At 35.8% G+C, this 22436-nt stretch overlaps 1 protein-coding gene across 1 annotated transcript in view; it reads left to right on the forward strand.

Moving 5' to 3' along the window:
- The first annotated feature begins 3903 nt into the window (after positions 1-3903).
- Positions 3904-22436, forward strand: part of map7d3 (MAP7 domain containing 3) — a 56631-nt gene continuing 38098 nt past the window's right edge. Inside the window, 1 exon segment of the mRNA XM_052149437.1 lies at positions 3904-3990. Within this exon segment, the coding sequence (XP_052005397.1) occupies positions 3945-3990 (46 nt within the window). The 5' untranslated portion in view covers positions 3904-3944.

Raw genomic sequence — 22436 nt, forward strand, 5'->3', positions numbered from 1 at the left:
TAGAAAATAAAATAAATAATATAATAATAATACATATATATATATATATATATATATATATATATATATATATATATATATATATATACAACCTGTAATTCTTGAAAGTAGAAAAATAAAAATAAATAATAATAATAATAATTACATATATATATATATATATATATATATATATATATATATATATATATATATATATATATATATATATACAACCTGTAATTCTTGAAAGTAGAAAAATAAAAATAAATAATAATAATAATAATTACATATATATATATATATATATATATATATATATATATATATATATATATATATATATATATATATATATACAACCTGTAATTCTTGAAAGTAGAAAAATAAAAATAAATAATAATAATAATATATATATATATATATATATATATATATATATATATATATATATATATATATATATACAACCTGTACTTCTTGAAAGTAGAAAAATAAAAATAAATAATAATAATAATAATTACATATATATATATATATATATATATATATATATATATATATATATATATATATAATTATTATTATTATTATTATTATTTTATTTTATTTAATAATAATAATACAAATTGTATATATGTATATATATACATATACAATTCTTATTATTATTCTTATTATTATAATTTTCTTTTTTGCTTTAAACAGTACAACATGATAACAAAACAATTCAATTGGGAACAAAAAAGAGATATAAAAGAAAATGACTATAAAAGAACATTCAAAAGGGTATAGCCTATCGACAGAGTACAAAATACCTAAGGCTATAAATAATATAGATTACAAAGCATATAATATCAAGATTCAAAAGGGGATTGAACATAAAGTATGGTTTATTATAAACTTATTGTTGATTTATGGGAAAAAGATATTCATAAATATGAATGGTCATTACTGAAACCAGATTTCACACACTTCAAAATAAAAATAATCATTATTTTAATACATTAACAGAAGTAAAAAACATAAAACCCCAAAGGAGTATAATCTTTTATAAAGTCTTGAAAGCAACCTGTACTCATGTCTGCTCTTGTTTAGGAAGTAAAATGACCTGAGCATGCTTTTGCCGATTTAAGCATGATGGCATCATCAGTTGTACAGAAACAAACACACACATGCATCATGAATGTCAGGGAAATGTTGTGAGACACAGAAAAGGTGAGGTGCCTTTTATATATGTGGGTGAGTTAGCGTGCAACCAGCTGCATCCTCAAAATATATACAGTCGCCTACTCTTGGACATGAACAAATGCTGAATTATGGCATGCAAAGCACAGAGGCACAGAGATTCTCCTCCCTGGTCAGTCAATCTCCACTTTCACTTTCACATTCTTAATCTTGTGTCTTTGGTGATTCACATTCTTCATGCATACGCCCACTACTTGGCAGTGAAAAGAATGTCTAGCAAAAATGGTCTTAAATATTGATCTGTTTCTCACCCACACCTATCATATCACTTCTGAAGATATGGATTTTACCACTGGAGTCTTATGTATAACTTTTATGCTGATTTTATGTTCTCTTTGGGGCGCAAACATTTTGGCACTCATTGACTTGCATTGTATGGACCTTCAGAGCTGAAATACTCTTCTAAAAAAATCCAAATTTGTGTTCTGCAAATGAAAGTAAGTTATACACATCTAGGATGGCATGGGTGAGTAAAAATTGCGATTCATTTAATTTTGGGTGAACTATCCCTTTAAGGAGACAGTTTGACTGCTTCTTTTTCTTATTTTTGTAGTTCCAATGTCTCACATGTGTCTGTCTTCCTAAACAGAGGTGGAGTTGCCACAACATTTTTTTCAAGGGATTAATATTTTTTTTCTTTAATTAGTTAATAGATCCTTTTAACAGAGGGGAACACATCAGTCTAAACGTCAGCATTTCCTATTCAGGGTATTTCAGCAAGAAGTATGGAAGAATTTACCATAAGACCATGTGAAAATTACAATTTACATCCAGTAGGAGGTTCCACACATTTTATACACCATTTACTTCCACATTTGTCACCAATGATTTCAGATAGGATAGGAATTATAGAATCTTAAAATGAGGTGTGACAAACAACTTTAATCAATACTTGATTTGTCTATCTTTGGATTCCATCAATAATCATCTGAATAACCTTTAAGAATCATACACATAACAGTGTTGCTTTATTTTCCATGACATTTTTGACAATAAAGGTTAAACACATCATTATGCAAATACTATAAATATTATATGAAGTGCGCATAATAATGCAAAGCTGACTTACATACTGACTTTTTCTAAATGCTAAAGGTGTATACTAAAACATGTTGTTTGTTGTTATATTATAGCATACTCTACAACAGTATAAGTGGTAACTTTTGCTATTGAAACCACAAGCATTAGTTCAGGTCACACAAGTTTGTTTAACCAGTTTTGTTTTGCACTGCACTGGTCACTGAATTAGTCATGGCAGCTATTGTTATATGATCCTGAGATTATACCTTTGTTGTATCTCTCTGTTCTGTATGGGCTAGGACTTCATATACTCTGTTGAATTTGAACCCATGACATTCCCTCACAGGCACATCCATTATTGTCTGCTTAGTGTTAAATAGCATAAGTGCTGATGCATTATTTAGCATGTGTAACTGATACAAGGCTCAGTCAGCCTGCTATAAAAAATGAATGAGGCCTGCAAGCTATGGCAAAATGAGAGGAAGCAGACTTAGATGCCTGGAAATCAGTACTACCGAAGAGAATATGGTGTTTTCCTAAAGGGAGGAGTTGACCACAGTTTTAGTTCTGATCCCGTCAGTTTCTCATTTAACATTCTGGCAAAGCTTCTATGGTGGTAAAAGAAAATAGTAGACCAAGCTTCACTTTTCCAAAAAAAAATTCTCCACATTTCACACTTTCTTCAAAACTGTGGGTAAATATTGTTTAAATGTCTCAAAATTAGCCTAAAATTAGGCTACAATTTAGAAATCACTACTTATCACTAAATTGAGCAAATTAGTGTCAATATCAAATGCAAAGTGCACTGTTGCAATCTTTCTACTAGTGTAAGTTGTAACTAGGGCTGCGCAATTATGATGAAAATCATAATTTTCAATAAAACAAATCAGACATTTTCTTTGATCTTGTAATTGTAATTTATATTAAAATGCTTTTTGTGTTGGGCAGCTGCAAGCCATATTCTTTATGTAGGCTAAGCATCCTTTACAAGCTGAGAGCAGAGCCCCTGAATTGCTTTATTATGTCAATTGCATGAAAAACAAAAATTGTTATTCACATTATGAATAAATTATACATCGTATTATTTAGAGAAAAGTTTGATGCAATAAGAGTACACCTAAATGGAATGCTGTAATTGACACTTTTCACGATTATATAACTACAACAGCTGTAATTGTAATTATTTTTTCAGATGAATTGTGCAGCCCTAGTCGTGACACTAGAAAATATGGATGTTTTTATTTTGTGCATGAATTTATTGGTGTAATCAAATGAAATTGTTATGCAAATTGTGGCAAATGTAGGCCATATTGTGTGACCTTCCCGTCAGCCATGTTATTTCAAATGTTTTTCAGTTTTTTTTACATGTGTTAAAAAAGATTGAGTGGGTTTTACATATCAATATTTATACCATGATCAATGGAAACATGTAAGTACTCCACACTGTAAAATAACGAATCTGGCTCTAGATTTGGTCTAAATATAATGCAACAGCATTATGTCTTTGATTTCTGAAAAATAAACTCACCCTGTGCTACAACACTTCCAGGTCTCCCCTTACATCTACCAACATACTGAAGGGTCTTGCAGTGTATGCTCTTGAACACTAGATGTCGCTGTCGGTGTTTTTAGAGCACGGTGGTTGAGCGGTAACATGTCTACGCCAAACAGCAGGGAAAAAAATAACTTAGGCAAAAATGGCGGAGGGTGCAACGTCTCTGAAAGGGTTGCGAGCGCAAATTGGTAAGGATTCGCTTATTTAAAGCATATTTTGGACAGTTCTAGTCGCTTACATGATTCACAATATGTATCATTAGTTATATGGCCTTGTTTGGTGATTGTTGGGACGGTTAAAGGCCTACATGCATTACTTTCATTGAAGCGGTCTGAGGTGAAGAGTTAGCGGGCTTGATGGACGGATAACGGCCAGCTAACTGCTAAACTTACTCCTGCCCCGGCAACATGTTTTTTCATTCTGTAATCATGTCGAGAGCAATATTTTGATATCGAGTTTGCAAAGCTGAATTTTGGAAGTCTTTCGGGGTTTAATGGTCTGTTTGGTTGGACTTTAGAGAGCTTTGATAAGTGATGTCTGTTTTGACAGCGACACATCTCATCTTTGAATGGTGCCCTGTCTGAAAACATCATTAGCTTTTACCTCATCATTTTAGAGTCATTCTTTAACCTTTATACTACATATCGGCTTAATACGTTACTTTTAAGTTTATAGTCGCTTGTTTATGTCATACGTTGTTTTATATACGCATTTCCCATCTGACTTGCAAATATACTGAAATTGATGTTGGAAGAGTTCATGTATATACTGAAGTACTAGTCACAAATGTAGATTGAACATTTAGACAGAATTAAACATGTATCTCTGTTGTGTCTCTATCTTTTGATCTAGAAGTTCCATAAAGCCACAAAGTTTTTGTGTGTAGACCAACTGCTGTGTTAATTAAATAGTGTCCACGTAGGCACCACTGAACTAATGTTATCTAATGCATGATATATTGCGGTATGTCTCTTTGGCTTGTCACAGTTGAAAGTGTGAGCTTTTGTCATGTGGATGGTGTTGTCATCATGACTGACTCACATCACTCTTGAAGATGGACCCATATAGCTTGATATTTTACCATCTGATTGATCAGAATGAATATAAATTACACTTTATTAAAACATTTTTTTTTAAACTTTATTACATTTAGTGTGTCATTTTCTCACTATATCAACATCATTGTAGTGGCTCTATGTAGCAAGCAATATTGAACATTATCAGCTCTGTTGACTAGTTCCTCCCCCTTAGGAAAACATGCCTTGTTTACTTGCTTTGCATGCTGTTTTCTTTTGCTAATGAGGAATGATTTGCACTTGTGATGCAATGGATATGCCACTAATAATCTGGTAGCTTTAACCCTGCACTTTAGACAATGGTTAGTCTCAAGAAGTAGTAAAAACTCTTAAGGCCCTGTTGTATAAGGAAGATATAAGACCTGTAATACTTCTACTTTTTATGGGACTTTAGCTCCTTTACTGTAACGTACAGTTGCACGGCCTGAAATCAATTAATTAAACCACTAGAAGCGGGTCACGGTGTGGTAGAAAAACCTTCAAACCGGATTGACATCATCACCAAACAGCCACAACATTTAAACCACCTGCCTAATATCATGTAGGTCCCCCTTGTGCTGCCAAAACAGCACTGACCTGTCGAGGCATGGACTCCACAAGACCTCTGAAGGTATCCTGTGGTATCTGGCATCAAGTGGTTAGCAGCAGATCATTTCATTCCTGTAAATTGTGAGTTGGGCCTCCATGGATCGGGCTTATTGGTCCAGCACATCCCATAGATGCTCAGTCGGATTGAGATCTGGAGAATTTGGAGGCCAAGCCAACACCTTGAACTCTTTGTCGAGTTACTCAAACCATTCCTGAACAATTTTTGCAGCGCGGCACGTCGCATTATCCTGCTGAAAGAGACCACTGCCATCAGAGAATACCATTGCCATGAAGGGGTGTACGTGGTCCGCAACAATCTTTAGGTTGGTGGTATGTGTCAAAGTTAAATCCACATGAATGCCCAAAGGTTTCCCAGCAGAACATTGCCCAGAGTATCACACTGCCTCCGGATGGTCGTCACCATGCTGGGATGCACTGTGTGTTCTGACCTTTCTATCATGGCCAACATTAAGTTTTTCCAGCAATTTGTTCTACAGTAGCTCTTCTGTGGGATCGGACCAGACGGGCTAGCCTTCGCTCCCCACGTGCATCAATGAGGCTTGGGTGCCCATGACCCTATTGCTGGTTCACCGGTTTTCCTTCCTTGGATCACTTTTGGTATGTACTAATCACTGCATACTGGGAACACCCCATAACCTGCCATTTTGGAGATACTCTGACCCATCTAGCCATCACAGTTTGGCCCTTGTCAAAGTTGATCAGATCCTTATGCTTGCCCATTTTTCCTGCTACCAGCATATGAAATTCAAGAACTGACTGTTCACTTGCTGCCTAATTATCCCACCCCTTGACAGGTGCCATTTAGTGTTGTCACGGTACCAAAATTTGTGTAGTCGGTACCAATACCAGTGAAATTTCACAGTACTCAATAAAATTTTCGGTACCAAAGCAAAACACAAAAGCAGGTTACTAAACAACACTCTTTTATTAACAAAGTTAACAAATTAACAGCTGAACTAAGAACAAAAATATGCCATTGAGGTATATTTTTAACACTTAAAGTTAAATATATTATTTTGGAATTCAAACAAAAGTGTACAAGGTATGCTTAAAGTATTTTTGAACACATATAAGATTTGCTTAAACTTTTGCTTTAAGTTTTTACCAAGTACTAAAAAAAAAAAAAATAAATAAAAAAGTATACAATAGAATGAATAAAAACAATTTCCAAAGTAATACGCAAAGTGCTCTCCTATTAATAAAGCTACATATTGCCCATTTTCTTTACGATAAGAAATGCACAGTGACATATATTATGATTAAATAAGTCGCGAGCCATTGCGTTCTAATCTAGCTGCATTAAGCGTCCGCGCTCAAGGGATGAGCGTCCCCAAGGCAGAGTCTCTCTCAGCCGGCTGCAGTTTCAAAATGTCCCCCTTAGATCGGGACATTCGCGCAACTCATTGAAGAGGCACCCACCACACAGAGAAATGCCAGTTTCTGAGTTTATAGATATTAACATGAGCTGCTTCTGTATTATTTGAACTTTAATAAAGCTATAACACAGTAAAATAACTGCATTTAAGATGTAACACGTTTCCTTTAAAGAGCTCCGGCTCCGCTTATTCCACAACGAGATTGCTTCTGAATTTATTATTATTATTATTATTTTTTTTTATAATTCCCTAATACTTTGGGATCTACATAAGATGAAGCTGTGAAAGTTTAGAGTGCATCTGGACTGTGATCTGTGTAATTCTTCTCCTCTGTCAGGCGTGAAATGCCGTGCTGCTCTCACGCTTCATCATTACAGTTTAATGTGATTTCATGTTACGTTAAATGAGATCAAACGACTATTAAGACAACGAAAAATGTTCTCGACAATTTTTTATTTTCGACGTTGTCAATAATGTTGACTAAACGTTTCAGCCCTAATGCAAATGATAATATGCTTCTGAACTCACCTGCTGTATTTGCTTGAATTAATCCGGGTGTCTGTCTTTCAGGTGCTTTATTAAGTTTGATGTGTTTCCTCCTTTCGTAAGAAAATTGTGAAAGCAGCGTTTACAAATAGGTTTTTGCTGATCTATGATGTTTCCGTTTTCATCAGCCTCAAATCCAAAGAATTTCCAAACCTGGCTTTTTCCACTTTTCTTTTTGACAAGATTCAGTTGAGACTCCGCAGCAGCTTTGCTTGTCGTCATCTTTTGCTTGTTGTGAGTGTTAGAAAGTTCCCGACTCTGATTGGGAACCGGGTAGACCCAGTACTCCGGTACCTTCAGAAATTGTGGTATCGTATTTTTATTTTTTTTGTTTGAGTACCGTCTTTGTACCGGAGTACCGGTATTGTTGACAACTCTAGTGCCATTGTATCGAGATAATATATGTTATTCAGTTCACCTTTCAGTGGTATTAATGTTGTGGCTGATCAGTGTAGATCTACATAGTAAATTTCCTGCCAGGGTAAATTCTGGCCAGACTGCAAGCATAATAAATAGTGGAGTCATTGGTCTTAAAATCTGCACATATTTAAGTGTTTCCTCTAGGATTTTTTTCAGCAGCGGTGCTGTTGTGCACGCATCCACAAGCCTGCAAAGCCGGAACCTTATTAACGCATGTTGGTCGAAGAATAGATTAAAACAGGTTGTCAAACTCAATTTCAGCCTTGGCTATATCACGGTTTATTGGTGCCCTCAAAGGGCCCATTAAAAATGTGGCACCAGCACCTGCTTTCGAGCACCTATGCAAATTACAAATACAACATGTTATGTGCATTGAAATTTGACAGTACAGCATTGATTGAGGTTGGGATGAAAATTATGATATTAACGAGTAACATCTGTCTTCTTTACAGATTTCTTTCATCAGGCTCCTACTAATTAATCTACAGCCAAGTCTTGGAATCTCTGAAAGCAAACAAAACAATCAGAGAGCATTACAAAAGTACAGATTTTACACAGATGGAAAACTGATAGCTTGGTCCATAATTATGATAATGCACCATAGTTCTTCCATAGTATCCATAGTTTTAACAATGATATTTGTAATTTGACATTGACCGATAATAGGATTTTCAGAATTTGTTTTCCGAAATTCAAGCATGATATCTGAGCCACTGATAATTGGCGCCAGCTAGACTGAGTTTCTGAAATTGCATGCAAGTTGGCCATTGCATTAGTGCGTTTGAGAGGAAACAGTACTGGGGGTTGTCCACAGGTAATGTAACTTTTGCAATGTATTGCTTGAATTAATACATTTTATTAAACATAACAGCCATTCATTCTCTAGTGAGATGTGTTACATAAATGCTTGGAGTGTAGTTTTAAGCGCTAAGAAATGGAGATGAACTCACGAGAAGACAAAACCTGTAATGTTCCAAAGATGTAACATTAATTAACATTAATCAACTAGAAGAGCCTTAGATAAGAGCATGTTGGAAATATGACTGCTTAATTTAATTATCTGTTCTCTGTTTATTAGTCTTGTAAATTTGCTTTTCAGGTTGATGCTCATGTTCCAATGGAATGACTGGCCGTATGCCAGCGCAGTTTTTAACAAGATCTTCCCTAAATTATATTAACAATTACTATTAAACTTTATTTCTCTATTAATCATCATCTACATCAGGGGTGCCCACACTTTTTTGTGTGATGATCTACTTTTAAATGACCAACTCAATAAGATCTACCAACTAAAAAACACAGTTTCATTTAAAATAAGAAAATGCTTGTTGGGACTGCTGCATGTATCCCTTCATGGAATTCATTTTCTAATTAATAAAAAATATATATAATAATGTTCAATGTTGATATCATTCAGTTTTAAAACTAAACCCAAAACACCAACAGCACAATAGATTACAATAGCCAGGGCATTTACCTTATTCTGATGACTTGCACTGTATGGAATCAGACAGTTTTGCCTAATCCGGCAGTAGCATCGAAATTTAGCTCTGTTCCCAGTAGTTCTTGGAAGGCGCATAAACAAGAACTACTGGGAACAGAGAACTGAATAAACAAAACCTCGCCTGGTCAATATTTACTCGTCAAGTGCAAGTCAGTCAGAAACTAAAAGAAGGAAAGACATTATTATATTTATTTTTATAAAAATTTAACGAAAGTACATTTAAATTTTGTGCAATCTACAAGCATTGCCTTTGCGATCGACTGGTAGATCGCGATCGACGTATTGGGCACCCCTGATCTACATGATTACAGCTCAGTAGAAATTAATTATCTCTGGAACACCAAGTCTTGTGTAAACACATGGGACAAAATACTTGTGTCACAATATATGTGGCTAAAATACCTTTGTGTCGGGTGACAACGAGAGCATTGATGAGATTTGCATGTAATTTGCTGCAAGATAAGCTGCAGATGTGCTGCTCTCTGTAAAACAAAAAATGTCAGCTCTGTCAGCAGGTGTTTCATGAGGCAGCTGCTATAATCTAGAGACGGACGGAATATAATGAATAATTCTGATGCCATTCGGGATGGATTCTGTAAGTTTCAGCAAACTATTTGCCTTGAGCCTATTAAACCGTACCTAAACCTTTTAAACTGTAGGCCTAGTTTAAAATAGATTACATTCATGCAATGACTCCCTTGTCGTTTATTTATGTTCACCTTTGAAATCAGACATAAATGTATTTAGACTATTGTTGTTGTTGTAAGTATTATATCAGAAAACATGGTATGTTATTATTATTGTAATATAAAATGCTAATTTTTCCTCTGTTAAACTGTAAAATAAAGATAACTTTTTAAATAAATGTAAAAAAATAAAAAACGGTTCTGCATATCGGTTATCGGAATTGTAAACATTCAAATAATCGTCATCGTATTGTTTTAAAAAATCAATAACAGGCAATCTCTATTTGTAATAATTCATGGTAACCATGTAAAACCATGCATGGCTCCTCACTAACGTGGTTAGTAACTATATAAATAACTATTTTTGTATTGAAAAACAGCAGTCTAAATACATTTAGAAGGTTTTTCTGCCACAACTACCATAGGTTATAGAGTACAGTTAGTACAGTAAATCCATGGTATGCATTTTTGTAAGCATTGTGATCTGTGAATTGACATAAGAGTTTTGCAACAGAAAATTCTGTACCGCATTCAAATGGTTTCGCAATCCCAGCCACGCATTTCACTGGTTCACAGGCACATTTAAAATCGTCTGTGGGGTTGAGACCTTGTCCACGAATTACTGCACCTGCTCTGCCCTCGTGCTGCTATTATTAAGCTGGGCTGATAAGTGACCCGTGTAGCGCTGTTTCATTCCACTTTTGAAGTTGGCAAAATGTGCTCCAAAACATACAGATTAGGGCTGCCCCCGACCAAAGATTTTCCTAGTCAACTAGTAGGCATTAATTTAAGCCAATAGTTGACTAGTCGAACATTTATGATATTAATTTAATGACTTCAATATACACTACCAGTCAAAAGTTTTGAAACACTTACTGATTCTATATTATAATTTTGTTTTACTTTTTAGAATAATAGTGAAGTCATACTATGGAATAACAAATGGAACTATGGGAATTATGTTGTGACTAAACAAAATCCAAAATAAATTAAAACTGTGTTATATTTTAGCATCTTCAAAGTAGTCACCCTTTGCCTAGAATTTGCAGAAATGTACTTGACATTTTCTGAACCAGCTTCTTGAGCTGAATAATCGGTTAAGAGCTAATGATTCATCATTCCAATAATCGCTGAATAGTCGAATATTCATTCTAATAATTGTTAGATTAATCGATTATAAAAGTAATCATTAGTCGCAGCCCTATTACATTACTTGCACTTTTTAGACTTTCTTTTTTTTTTTTTTTTTTTTTTACTGATTTTCAACTTTTCTCTGCTCTGTCATTATAACACTTAAGAGTGTGTTGTCTGGCATAATAAGCAGTTTGATGATATAACCTGCTGGCAAATTCATAATAATAAATAAATCTTGAATCATATTTTGTGTTGCACTTACTACTAAGTTGTAACACTAACAGCTGAACATTGGCTGAACAGTTCCGGTAATGATGATTTTGTCAATCCAATCACAACACAGAACTGTTTGCTGACCTCATTTTCTGTGATTTACAATTAAGTTTTATTCTGCCAAATATAAAATGATATTACAATTGACCACATGTTTTCAGAGAGGGGTGACAAATTACTTAACAGTTTGACATCAAAATATCCTTTATTATTTTATTCCAGGTGGGTGTTTCTGTGTGTGTATTATAATAAAAACAAGTATTGTGCTAGAGCGTAGAGATTAAAATATCTTCCCTGTCCAAATATATTTTTACTTTTAAATAATTAATATTTGACCACAAGTCCAGGTTTGGTCAAATGCAGATGTTAACTCTTTCGCAGTGTACAAAGCACACAGCTGACTGGGTCTGGCAAGTGTTATGTTGGATCAGGAATGTCAAATCCCAACAATCCCCTAATGTGAAATCATAACAGCGGCTCTTATAATTCAGCTGTGGTGCAGCACCGCTGCAAAATGCTTATAGGGGAAACAATGTATTTGGTTATGTCTTCTAGAATGGTGTGCGAAAGCCAACTATTCTGAGGTAGGGCTGTATGGTAGACTGGTGCTACTGTAGTTTCTTGATACTAAAGCTTCAAAATACTGGTGGTGCCGTCAATTCAGTAGTACTGTTGTATGTGCGGTAGTAAATATAATTTTTGCTAAAACCTTCATTTGAATCAGACCTATGTCTGAAATAACATTAAAAATATAGTATTTTCATTATAGTCTTAACATTTCACTCGCCAGTGATAGAGTTGTGTAGAACCGAGGCCCATTTTACTGAATAAAAAGCTGTTAAGAAGCTGGATTCAGCCTTGTCTTTCCCTTCATGCTGTCTTAGGAGCACAGTAAATAGCACTTGTGTCTCATTTAGTTGAACTCCGAGCATCTCAGGTAACCTCACCGTTGATGTCACAAGAGCAGCTCTCTTGAGGGCGTCTGTGAACCACATCTGAAGTGCTCTACGTTTATTCATTTTGAATAAACGTATTAACTTTCGTATTCACAAAGTGATGTATTCCTCACTTTACGACCATGTAATGGCAAATGTCCATGGTCATTGTGGGTTTATTCATGCAGTGTTAATAACACGCAGTGAGACAGAAGAGATGCCCTGCTCTATTTCTGTGGAGATGATAAAATGCGAGAAACTGAATCTCAAAGTCTTCCTTCACAAGAAATAAGGGCTTGTGAGTTAATCAGAGAACCTTAAAATTATGTGTGAAAGTGAAGATTTTAAGGCATGTTTTACTGTTGTATAATATAATAGCTATACAGGTTGGCTGGGTTACAAAAGATAACAAACCATTGAAAATAAATATTATTTTAATTATTTCAAATTTTATGCTTTTATATTTAAATGACATTCATATGTTTTTGAAGCCTAAAAAGGAAATCATATACCCTTATTTTATTATGTCCCAAGCTAAATTTGTATAAATGTCTTTGTTGTGTGCAAGAAGCACACACTGTTAGTTTGTATGGTAATTAATCATATTCGTGAAACACCTAAAACAGACAATAAAACAGGCAATTAATCATCATAATCACAATTATTTGTTTGACAATTAATTATCAGCCAGATTTCAAAATTGTGATCCCTAATTTTCATAATTAGGTTCCTACCTTTTGAATAGTTTTGTTAAAAATGCGAAATATAAAAAGTGATCGTAGAGGGTTGATATGGTATTCTTTATTTTTCAATGTGTGGTTTTCCCATGCTTCAAACACACATCTGTATCCCGGCATGATAATGTGGTGGTCATGTCTCCGAATGGATAATATGGATTTAAGTAAAACTTTGGAGAGTGAGATGCTTTTTACACAACACAATTCACATAGCGAGATTTCACAATTCACATGATGAGACAGGGAAAACCCATCTGCTGTTAATGCCTACAGAGATTTCAAGCCAAATGGGGAAATGCCAGCAACCTTATTAAACACCTTTGGACACATCCCACTGCCTCTGCAGAATACACATGGGTTAGTGCCACTTAATTTAACCTAAATGCTGTATCTTAACACTTACAGGTTTTCCATCTCTCTGAAAAAGTAAACATTGTACTCGTTTAATTTTAAAGTACAAATGCATGGTGCTGGTAACTTTGCACTTATAATTAGATAATGTCCCTGAAACTTGTGATTAAACCTGTATGTGTGCGTGTGTGTAATCTGCATTCACGCTGCTGTTAACCAGGAGAAAGGGGCTTAACTTTTTGTAATAGACCTTTTTCACACTCAAGGTTTTGGAAAGCGGAAGTAAATGCTTGTAGGGTAAACTTTGACTTTTCTTCTTTTAAATAGTCAGCACCCCTGTTCTCCGAGTGGTCTCTAGGTCACATTTGTGAAGCAAATAGCCTGTGTTTGTATTTTAGCCCTACAGGTGATAGTTCACAGGTAATGTTAAGATGCAGGCTTTTTTGTACTTTCTAGTACAGACATTTATTTAAATGCTGTAGCAGTCAAATGTTTTAGTATACACATGTGCTTGCTCAAAGACCCAGATATGGTGAGGACACTATCTAAAGCCTCTAGGAAGCAAGCAATGACCCACTGTCCACAAGTCGTCATCCCTCTGGCTCTTGAAATAGCTTAGTCTTATATAGCCCAGGTGTCCCCACTAATCCTGTACAAGAACTGCATTGTGTTTGTGTGTATTTGTGTGTACACATCTACGCAATGAGAGTGAAGAGAGAAGAAAATCTCAACTGTGCCCTCTGTTGAGGCCTGAATAATTGGACAGTGCAGACACGTTCCTCCCCAGGCATCTGCCCTGAAGCACTTCCTTTTGTTCCAATAACAGGCTGCTACTGCAGCAAAAAGAGACAGCAAGGGAGTGAGTTGAACAGTGAGCAGTAACAGGACCCCACTGAGGACTGACTCTCCCTGACTGCTGGCCCGCCTTGGATGTGCATGGCAGGACATAGAGAACATAGTGTTGGTTTTTGTATAACTGTTCATTGTGTTCTGTTAGACTGAGTGAATGAGGTTTTGTTAAATGCTCTGTCATGTCATATGACAGTTTGAACTGGGCAGCTGGTATTAGAATGCATTGGATGATGCAACCCAGTTTATATTCATATTATATTTTAAAATTGAATGATCATCATTCAGAGGAGTTCAAGTATTGAAAAATAAAAGATTGTCTTTTGATTTTGTCTGTGAGAGTGATAGAAGGCAGATCAAAGGTGAGATGATTGTGTTTTGACACAAAATAATCTGTAATATCTTAATCACGTCACTTTATGTGGAGCATTGCATTGTTTACTTCTGGGTAGGGCTGCACAATTATTCGAAATAAAATTGAAATGGCACTATGACCTTGTGCGATTGTTAAACTTCAAAAGGCTGCGATTTAGCCTAATTAAATAAATAAATAGTCTGAATGTGGTGCTCGCTTTAAAATTATGCACGCTGCTCTGTCCTGTCTGTATCGTGTGAGTGAAATATTACTGTGTTTTCAGTGTTTACAGTGTGGTTATGTGCTCTACAACTCCGTCTCATGCTCAGAGTAACGGATTTGCTCCAAGCTCCATTCCGTTTGCTTAAGTGCTTCTGAACATGTATTCTCAAAAAACTTGATCTTATTTTTTTTCCTGTCAAAAATGAAAACATTGGATAATTGAAAACATTTAAGATGCTTTCACAATTGGTTTTAATGCTTTGACCAAACCCGAGTTCATTTCCTCCCCCTACCCCCCACTGGTCTCAGTTCACATCATATTATTTTGGTCCGAAACGTGGTCTGATTACATAATTCATGTGAGTACAAGTAGCAGCTGTTTATCACTGGTAACAACTTGTTTTAAGTAAAGATTTAAAGTTTATCCCTTTGGATTTACCACTAAACTTGCCATGCACAGAATAACACTTATGTTTGTCTGTCACGGATGCATTGAATGTGCAATATTGTGATGAATGTTAGCGTTTGTCTGCTGCGAACCCATGGATGCTACAGGTGTCCACCAGAGTTTGGAAAACAGTGTTCACATCACTCAAACGAACAGAACTTTGATGTGAAAGCGCCCTTAATTATCGTCCATCTGTTAAATGATATTTAGTCGTGCCTAATATTAGAGTTAGCTGTATTAACAGATTTTGACATTCTGGAATATTTTTAGCCATTGATGTTTACATGTTACCGTCGTAAATATAGGCTATTGGTTCATAACATACAGACCCTTTAAAACCAATTCAAACTATTTTTTAATTTTGGTTTAGGCGATATAGAACTTATTCACGATTTAATTTATTTATTTTTTCACTTTCGAATGTACTCAAACATGACATTTTATGTTCTTTTATTAGAATGCAAGGTAACCTAGTTAGAGAAATTCAAGTTCTTTTCATTATAGGAAACAGAGTTATGCAAGAAAATTTCACAAATGCACCATAATGGGAAGTTGTCAACAGAGTGTAAATGTTAAATAAATTTAAATATAATAAACCTAGATGTTCAGAAATAGAATAAGAAAACTGCTAAATAATTCTTAGCCAGTGTAGGTATTCATTTGATCTAACCCAAGTCTATCTAGAAATCAATATCTATCAATTATTAAGTTTATCTACAAAGTACTCATTGGATATCAAACCATTTGTGTGTATATTCATTAACCCCTGCAGATAGAGATGCACTCTCTAGCGGTTCATGCTGAGCAGTGCAGCAATATGAAATAATCATTACAATTCAACTAGCAAAAGTTTGCCAAAATGATCGCTTGCCAAATGTTGACAATAGATGCAGTACACTTAAAACATGTCAAAGGAAAAAGCAATAATTATCAATTTATCTGAATCATCATGGCAAAAAGAGCAGCGTTTGTTTGATTCTCCCACATATAACCTCTCCATGATTTGAAATGAAGTGCAATAACTGTCACGTAACTAACGCTTTTATATAGTTGAAAAGAAAGAAGTCCGTTCATCAACATGCACGCAGAGGCCAGAAATTGTCTTGAGCCAGTTTATAACTGCATGATAGACAAAGCTGTGCTACAGTTACACTGTGCTGTAATACTGGGAATAGTACTGCTGTCTTTTTTATCAGTTTTTATTTTAATGATTTATTATTTTATTTCTCTTGAGGGTACAGAAAATCGCCTGTTGTTATGTGAAACAACTGAGACATGTAAACAACTAGCCACGGTTCGTTTTATTGTAGGGCTGCACAGACTAATTTGCTGATTTTTCTAAAGATTTTTTATTATTATTACTTTATTAATATAGCAATTAATTAACCCAAAATAAATATAAAAAAACTTGTCTCATTAATATTTTAATATTTTATTAAATATATTCTCTTAAACAAATGTACAAGAAACAAAGTGTGCACTGCAGGACATTAACAGAACAAAAATTATTAACTGGTAAACATTTTATAGTCCAACTGAGTAGGCAACATGTGTAAAACAATGCTTGCACACAGGCATTTTTTTGTTTACCATTTTTTTCTTCCTCAGCATTATACTCAATGGCAAAACCAAAATGTCACCACACCACAGATTTGAAAGACTGTGGTGCTTCCTCGTACTGCAGCCTCACTTCACCGCTCGCCATGTTAAAGTGTGAAATCTGACATCAGCATTGCAAGCATGGTTAAGCGCCCCATAAATGTAGTGCATAGTGATTGGATATTTACTTGCAGGGAGGTGTTTCCTCTAAGCGCGTAGACGGGCACACACAAACAGAGCCAATTATTTAAACGCAAAACTGATTCACAAGCGCGTATTTAACCGTGGATGTCGTACCGAACGGTGCAATATTATATTGAGAATTGTGGCATCCCTAGTTGGGACAAAAAGTAAAGTTGACTTACGGTTCTGCTGTCTTAACAAGCGCTCCGGGATGCTTTCCCTTCAAGTGTTCGTTCATGGCGGTTGTACTGCTGTGATAAGCCATTTTCAATGTGCAGAGTTTACACCGCACCACATAGTTGGGTCTCTGGTTAAAATACTCCCACGATGACTGTGGGTGAGTTATTTTAGCAGCAGCTTGTTCTTCGGGGAAACCATGCTTAAACCAGGTGTTGCCATTTCAATTATTCCATTGTGACGCACCGACGCAAATCAACGTATTTCTGTAATCGATGATGTTGATTACGTCTATGAATCGTCCCAGCCCTATTTTATTGTTACGCGCCATCATGTTATTACAATAATAGACCGGTGTGCAACACAGTCTCATTTAAAATGGTCCACATATCAGGCACGTTTGAGCTCATAATGTTAAAGTGTTCACCAGTTTCATTCTCCCTCTCACTCATCAACAGTAGCCTGTAATGTATAACTGTCTTGTCTAATGATAAAAAGGCAAATATCAGTAAAACTAATATCTTATACTGTCTGCAAATATGCACATATCTCATTTAAACAGATGTAACAAGCTAAACTCACACAACTTCAGCAGATCCAGCATCCTGTGGACTGCTCATTTATGTACCTCTAAAGCATGTATTCAAACAGTCTCTCCTCAACAGTCCCCTGTAACTTTTCTAATGATAAAAGTCATATATCAATAAAACATTTATTTAGAGATGCACCGATTGCAATTTTCTTGGCCGATTCCAATTTCCGATTTTTTACAAGTGTGACCTGCCGATACCGATTTTTTTTCCGATTCCGATTCTTTCTAAGAACTATTATTGACCGCATATACAAACAAAATCTACCTTTCTTCAATGCAACATTTTATTTTCATAATAAAATAAATTATTAAACATTGCAATTTCCCCCAAACTGCACTAAGTTACAGGATCTTCTCTCACTTAAACAACTCTCAAAATAAAGTGCTCTGTGACTGGAAAAATGTAGAAATAACAATTAACTGCAAATGAGTTGCTTTATATAACAGATGTCATTTTCCACTATTTTTATAAATGGACCTTTTTCTCTTTATTACTCGTCTAACAAAACAATTCCAAAGATCTGAAAAACTGAAGTGTCCAATACGCTCAACTTACGTTAGATGTCCAATTATCCAATTGCCAGATCTTGAATGAAACGCATCCTACTCACACAATCGACACATCATACACATTACAAATCATTTATTACCTCAACCTGGCAACCTACAACCCATTTGCGCTGTTGATATCTGCACAGGCAGTAGAAGCGGGATGTTAAATCAAGCATCACTGGTAGAGGGGAGGAGAAGAATCAGCTGGTGCTCCGGTGAAAAAAACAAAATATACATGTACATTTAACAACAGCTTTGATGGAAGAATTTAATTTCATATCCCGAAGCCATATCGACAATGCCCATGCCTTTTGCAATGTGTGTCGCACTGATTTTAATATCGGACACTGTGGGAAAAATTGCTGGATGCTGGATGGCAGATGCCTCTGCCATCCAGCACCCCACTTCCCCTCTCCCGGATTTGTTGACAGATAACAGGCTGCGTGTGTGACATGACACGCGATTAAACAACTCTGGCATCGCGACGTCGGAAAAGTACCTCCTATTCTGTATCAAGGAAATGTATCCGATTTCTTAACCCACTGTCCTCAACTATGGAGAGCAGCTGGTCATCCAGGGCCATGAATTCCATAATTTTCCTCATAATTGCTTTGGTCTTTTCGCTGCTCATTCCAAGGAAAGATAGGAGAGGCTGCTGACTTGTGGCTCAGAGCTCTGGCTAGCTTTAGCTGCCTTCACTTTTTAGCTTCTTTTTTAAAATGGGCATTTTCAGCTGGGTGATTGTGTTTTAAATGTCCCCACGCTTTACTTTGGCCTTACAATTATTACACATTTCAAACTTTATGTATTCTTCACTCACAGTGAAGATCTTCCACGCCAATTACATGTTTACATGCGGCTGTGACGTTATTGCCTGCACCGCTGTCAACAAAACGGACCGGCTTGGAATCAGAAAGATGTGAGGCTGACCGGACGGTTACCGGTCCGGCCGAGCATGCGGAAAATTGGCTAATTCCGGTCCCTGGCCGGTCGATCGGTGCGTCTCTACATTTATTATATACTGTTTTCAAATTTGCAGATATCTCAATTAAACAGATGTCATTCATGAACCTAAAGAAAATCCAGCGTTTTCTTCCTTTTGAGCGCTCCTCTAATATCTTCCTCCTGAAGCGTGTATTCTACCAGCCAGAATAAAAAAATTTCAGGATCAAAAGTTCCTCTCATTCACAAATCATGACAGTCACTCTGTAATAATCCAAGCAGGCGATCCAGGCCGTTTAAACTTAGGAGATTGAGGTTCACGCTGGATCCGCACAAGCGTGAGTGCAACTTCAAGGCTATGTCCGAAACCGTGACAATGCTGCCTCCGGAGGCTGTATACGGAGGTACATTGAAAATAAGGTGCTTTTCGAACTGTTCGGAGACAAGTTTCCTCATGAGTTTCATTCATTCAAAACAGCTGTCAGTTAAGCCATTAACTGATTAGGCAGCAAGGTAGCAAGTCTGCTGCCTAGGGTAAAAGCGCTTCACATGTGCTGTAAGTAAATGTCTTATTCACTATGCACTGTATGTACAATTGGTTTGATTCAGTATTTTTTGAGAAAATGTGATTGCTAACGTGGACATGCCATCCGTGGTAGCTGGACTACTGTATGTACTGTTATTTCAGTCCCAATATATTAACAATATAGCACAAACTTTTGATGACTAAACAGAAAACTGAAGAAACTGCTATCTACCATTTAAAATACAATATTGTTTTTTTAGTTTTGTGTGAATTTTAGTAAATATTGTGCTAAATAAGAGTTTATTTTTATTTTTTTTAGCAATATTATGTTTGTTTTTTTACTATATTAAATTATGTGATATATTGGCATTGTATCAGCCTAATGGCCACCCTGCTCTCTGGATATACCGGCATTGGCCATTAAAAACCCCATATCAGTCGACCACTAGTTTGTTTGTCTGTTTCATTGAAACATTACTCTTTATTAGCCCATAAAGAGCATGCATACTAATAAGAGTTTCACTAAGGATCAGTTTGAGGTCAGTTTGAGATTGTCTTTGCATCATGAATGTATTTGCTTTTGTGACACAAGGTCTTGGTCCAGATAATGTCTCCATTATGTTTCCATTGTGGGGCCTGTGTTCATTTGCATGCTGTGTGTTGCAGAGGCCACAGTGTGAGGTTCAGAATATGACTCAGATGAAATTTGCATATTCAGTGGATATGACGGACTATGATGTCTACTATTCAGACAGATCTCTCCTACTCGTAGGTCATCCTGAGATTCAAATGAGCCATTCAGACACTGAAGGGAACAAAAATAGAACAACACTAAATTAATTTCAGCACAGCTAGCTTAAAATGTAAATATGTAATTCAGTGAAACAGTTGGTGCAGGTGTATATTGGTATGGTACTTTGACATCAGCAGGAATTACCCAGCCTGCTCTTTGGCTGATATTTTGAACCTATCAGTAGTTGCAGTTAAATATTTTAAGCTATTTAAAGCCATGTATGTGCAAAATGACAAATTGTTTGAGTACTAAACAACTAGCCGGTGTTAAAAAAAAAAAAAAAAACCTTGGGCCGGATTCATGAAAATATGCTTAAGAAAAAAAAATATGAATGTTCTTGGGATATATTATAAGAGTTTAAGAATGTTCCTGCAAATCTTAAATGATTCTTGAATTTTTTTTAAAGGAATAGTTCACCCAAAATTTTTTATTTGATGATAATTTTCTCACCCTCAGGCCATCCAAGATGTATTTTCTTCATCAAAACAGAATTTAAGATTTTTAGTATTTAATTTCAGGCCTCCTCCTTTAAACAATTCAAGTGAATGTCCTCCAAACTAATCCACATGACTCCAGTCGACAAATAAAGTACTTCTGAACCCAAACGATTGATTATTTTTAGAAACAAAACAATGCTTGTATACTTTTTAACTACAAATGTTCGCTTCCCTGTGATGCACGCTCATGAGAGGTGTATTCGGGCTCAAATAGGTAGGGTTGGGCGAAAAACTCCATCTCTTCTAAAAATCTAAACCCTCTGACATAGTGTTTGAAATTGTTTTGGTTTGTGAATGGCACTTGGTCTGTGCAAGTTTCTCTTGTAAACAATGACGAGCTTACTGCCTCCTCCTCCAGGTCCGTGACGCGTGACCTTACCAACGAGCTTATGTCATCCCTCTCATGAGTGCGCGTCACAGGGAAGCGAACATTTGTAGTTAAAAAGTATACAAGTATTGTTTTGTTTCTAAAAATAATCAATCGTTTGGCTTCAGAAGAACTTAATTTGTCAACTGGTGTCATGTGGATTAGTTTGGAGGACATTCACTTGCATTGTTTAAAGGAGGAGGAGGCCTGAAATTAAATCCTAAAACTCCGATACATCTTGGATGGCCTGAGAGTGAGTAAATTATCAGCAAATTTTCATTTTTGGGTGAACTATTCATTTATGTTCTCAAATATTTTCTTAAGAACATCTTAATTTGTTTTTCTTAAGAAAAAAATGACAAGTTTTGACATTGTCTGATTTAGGGCTGAAATGATTAGTCGATGTTATCGGCAACGTCGACATTAAAAAATTGTTGACAAACATTGTATTGACGGTATTTCAATAGTCGTTTGATCTCATTTAACATAACATGGGAACACATTAAACTCTAATGATAAGAGCAGCGCTGCAGCTCGCTCCTGACTGAGGAGAGGACGAATTAAACAGCTCACGGTCCAGATGCACTCTAAACCTTCCAAACAGCTTCAGCTTATGTACACTCACCTAAAGGATTATTATGAACACCTGTTCAATTTCTCATTAATGCAATTATCTAATCAACCAATCACATGGCAGTTGCTTCAATGCATTTAGGGGTGTGGTCCTGGTCAAGACAATCTCCTGAACTCCAAACTGAATGTCAGAATGGGAAAGAAAGGTGATTTAAGCAATTTTGAGCGTGGCATGGTTGTTGGTGTCAGACAGGCCGGACTAAGTATTTCACAATCTGCTCAGTTACTGGGATTTTCACGCACAACCATTTC

This window comes from Xyrauchen texanus, chromosome 19, assembly GCF_025860055.1.
Source record: "Xyrauchen texanus isolate HMW12.3.18 chromosome 19, RBS_HiC_50CHRs, whole genome shotgun sequence".
Taxonomy (NCBI): domain Eukaryota; kingdom Metazoa; phylum Chordata; class Actinopteri; order Cypriniformes; family Catostomidae; genus Xyrauchen; species Xyrauchen texanus.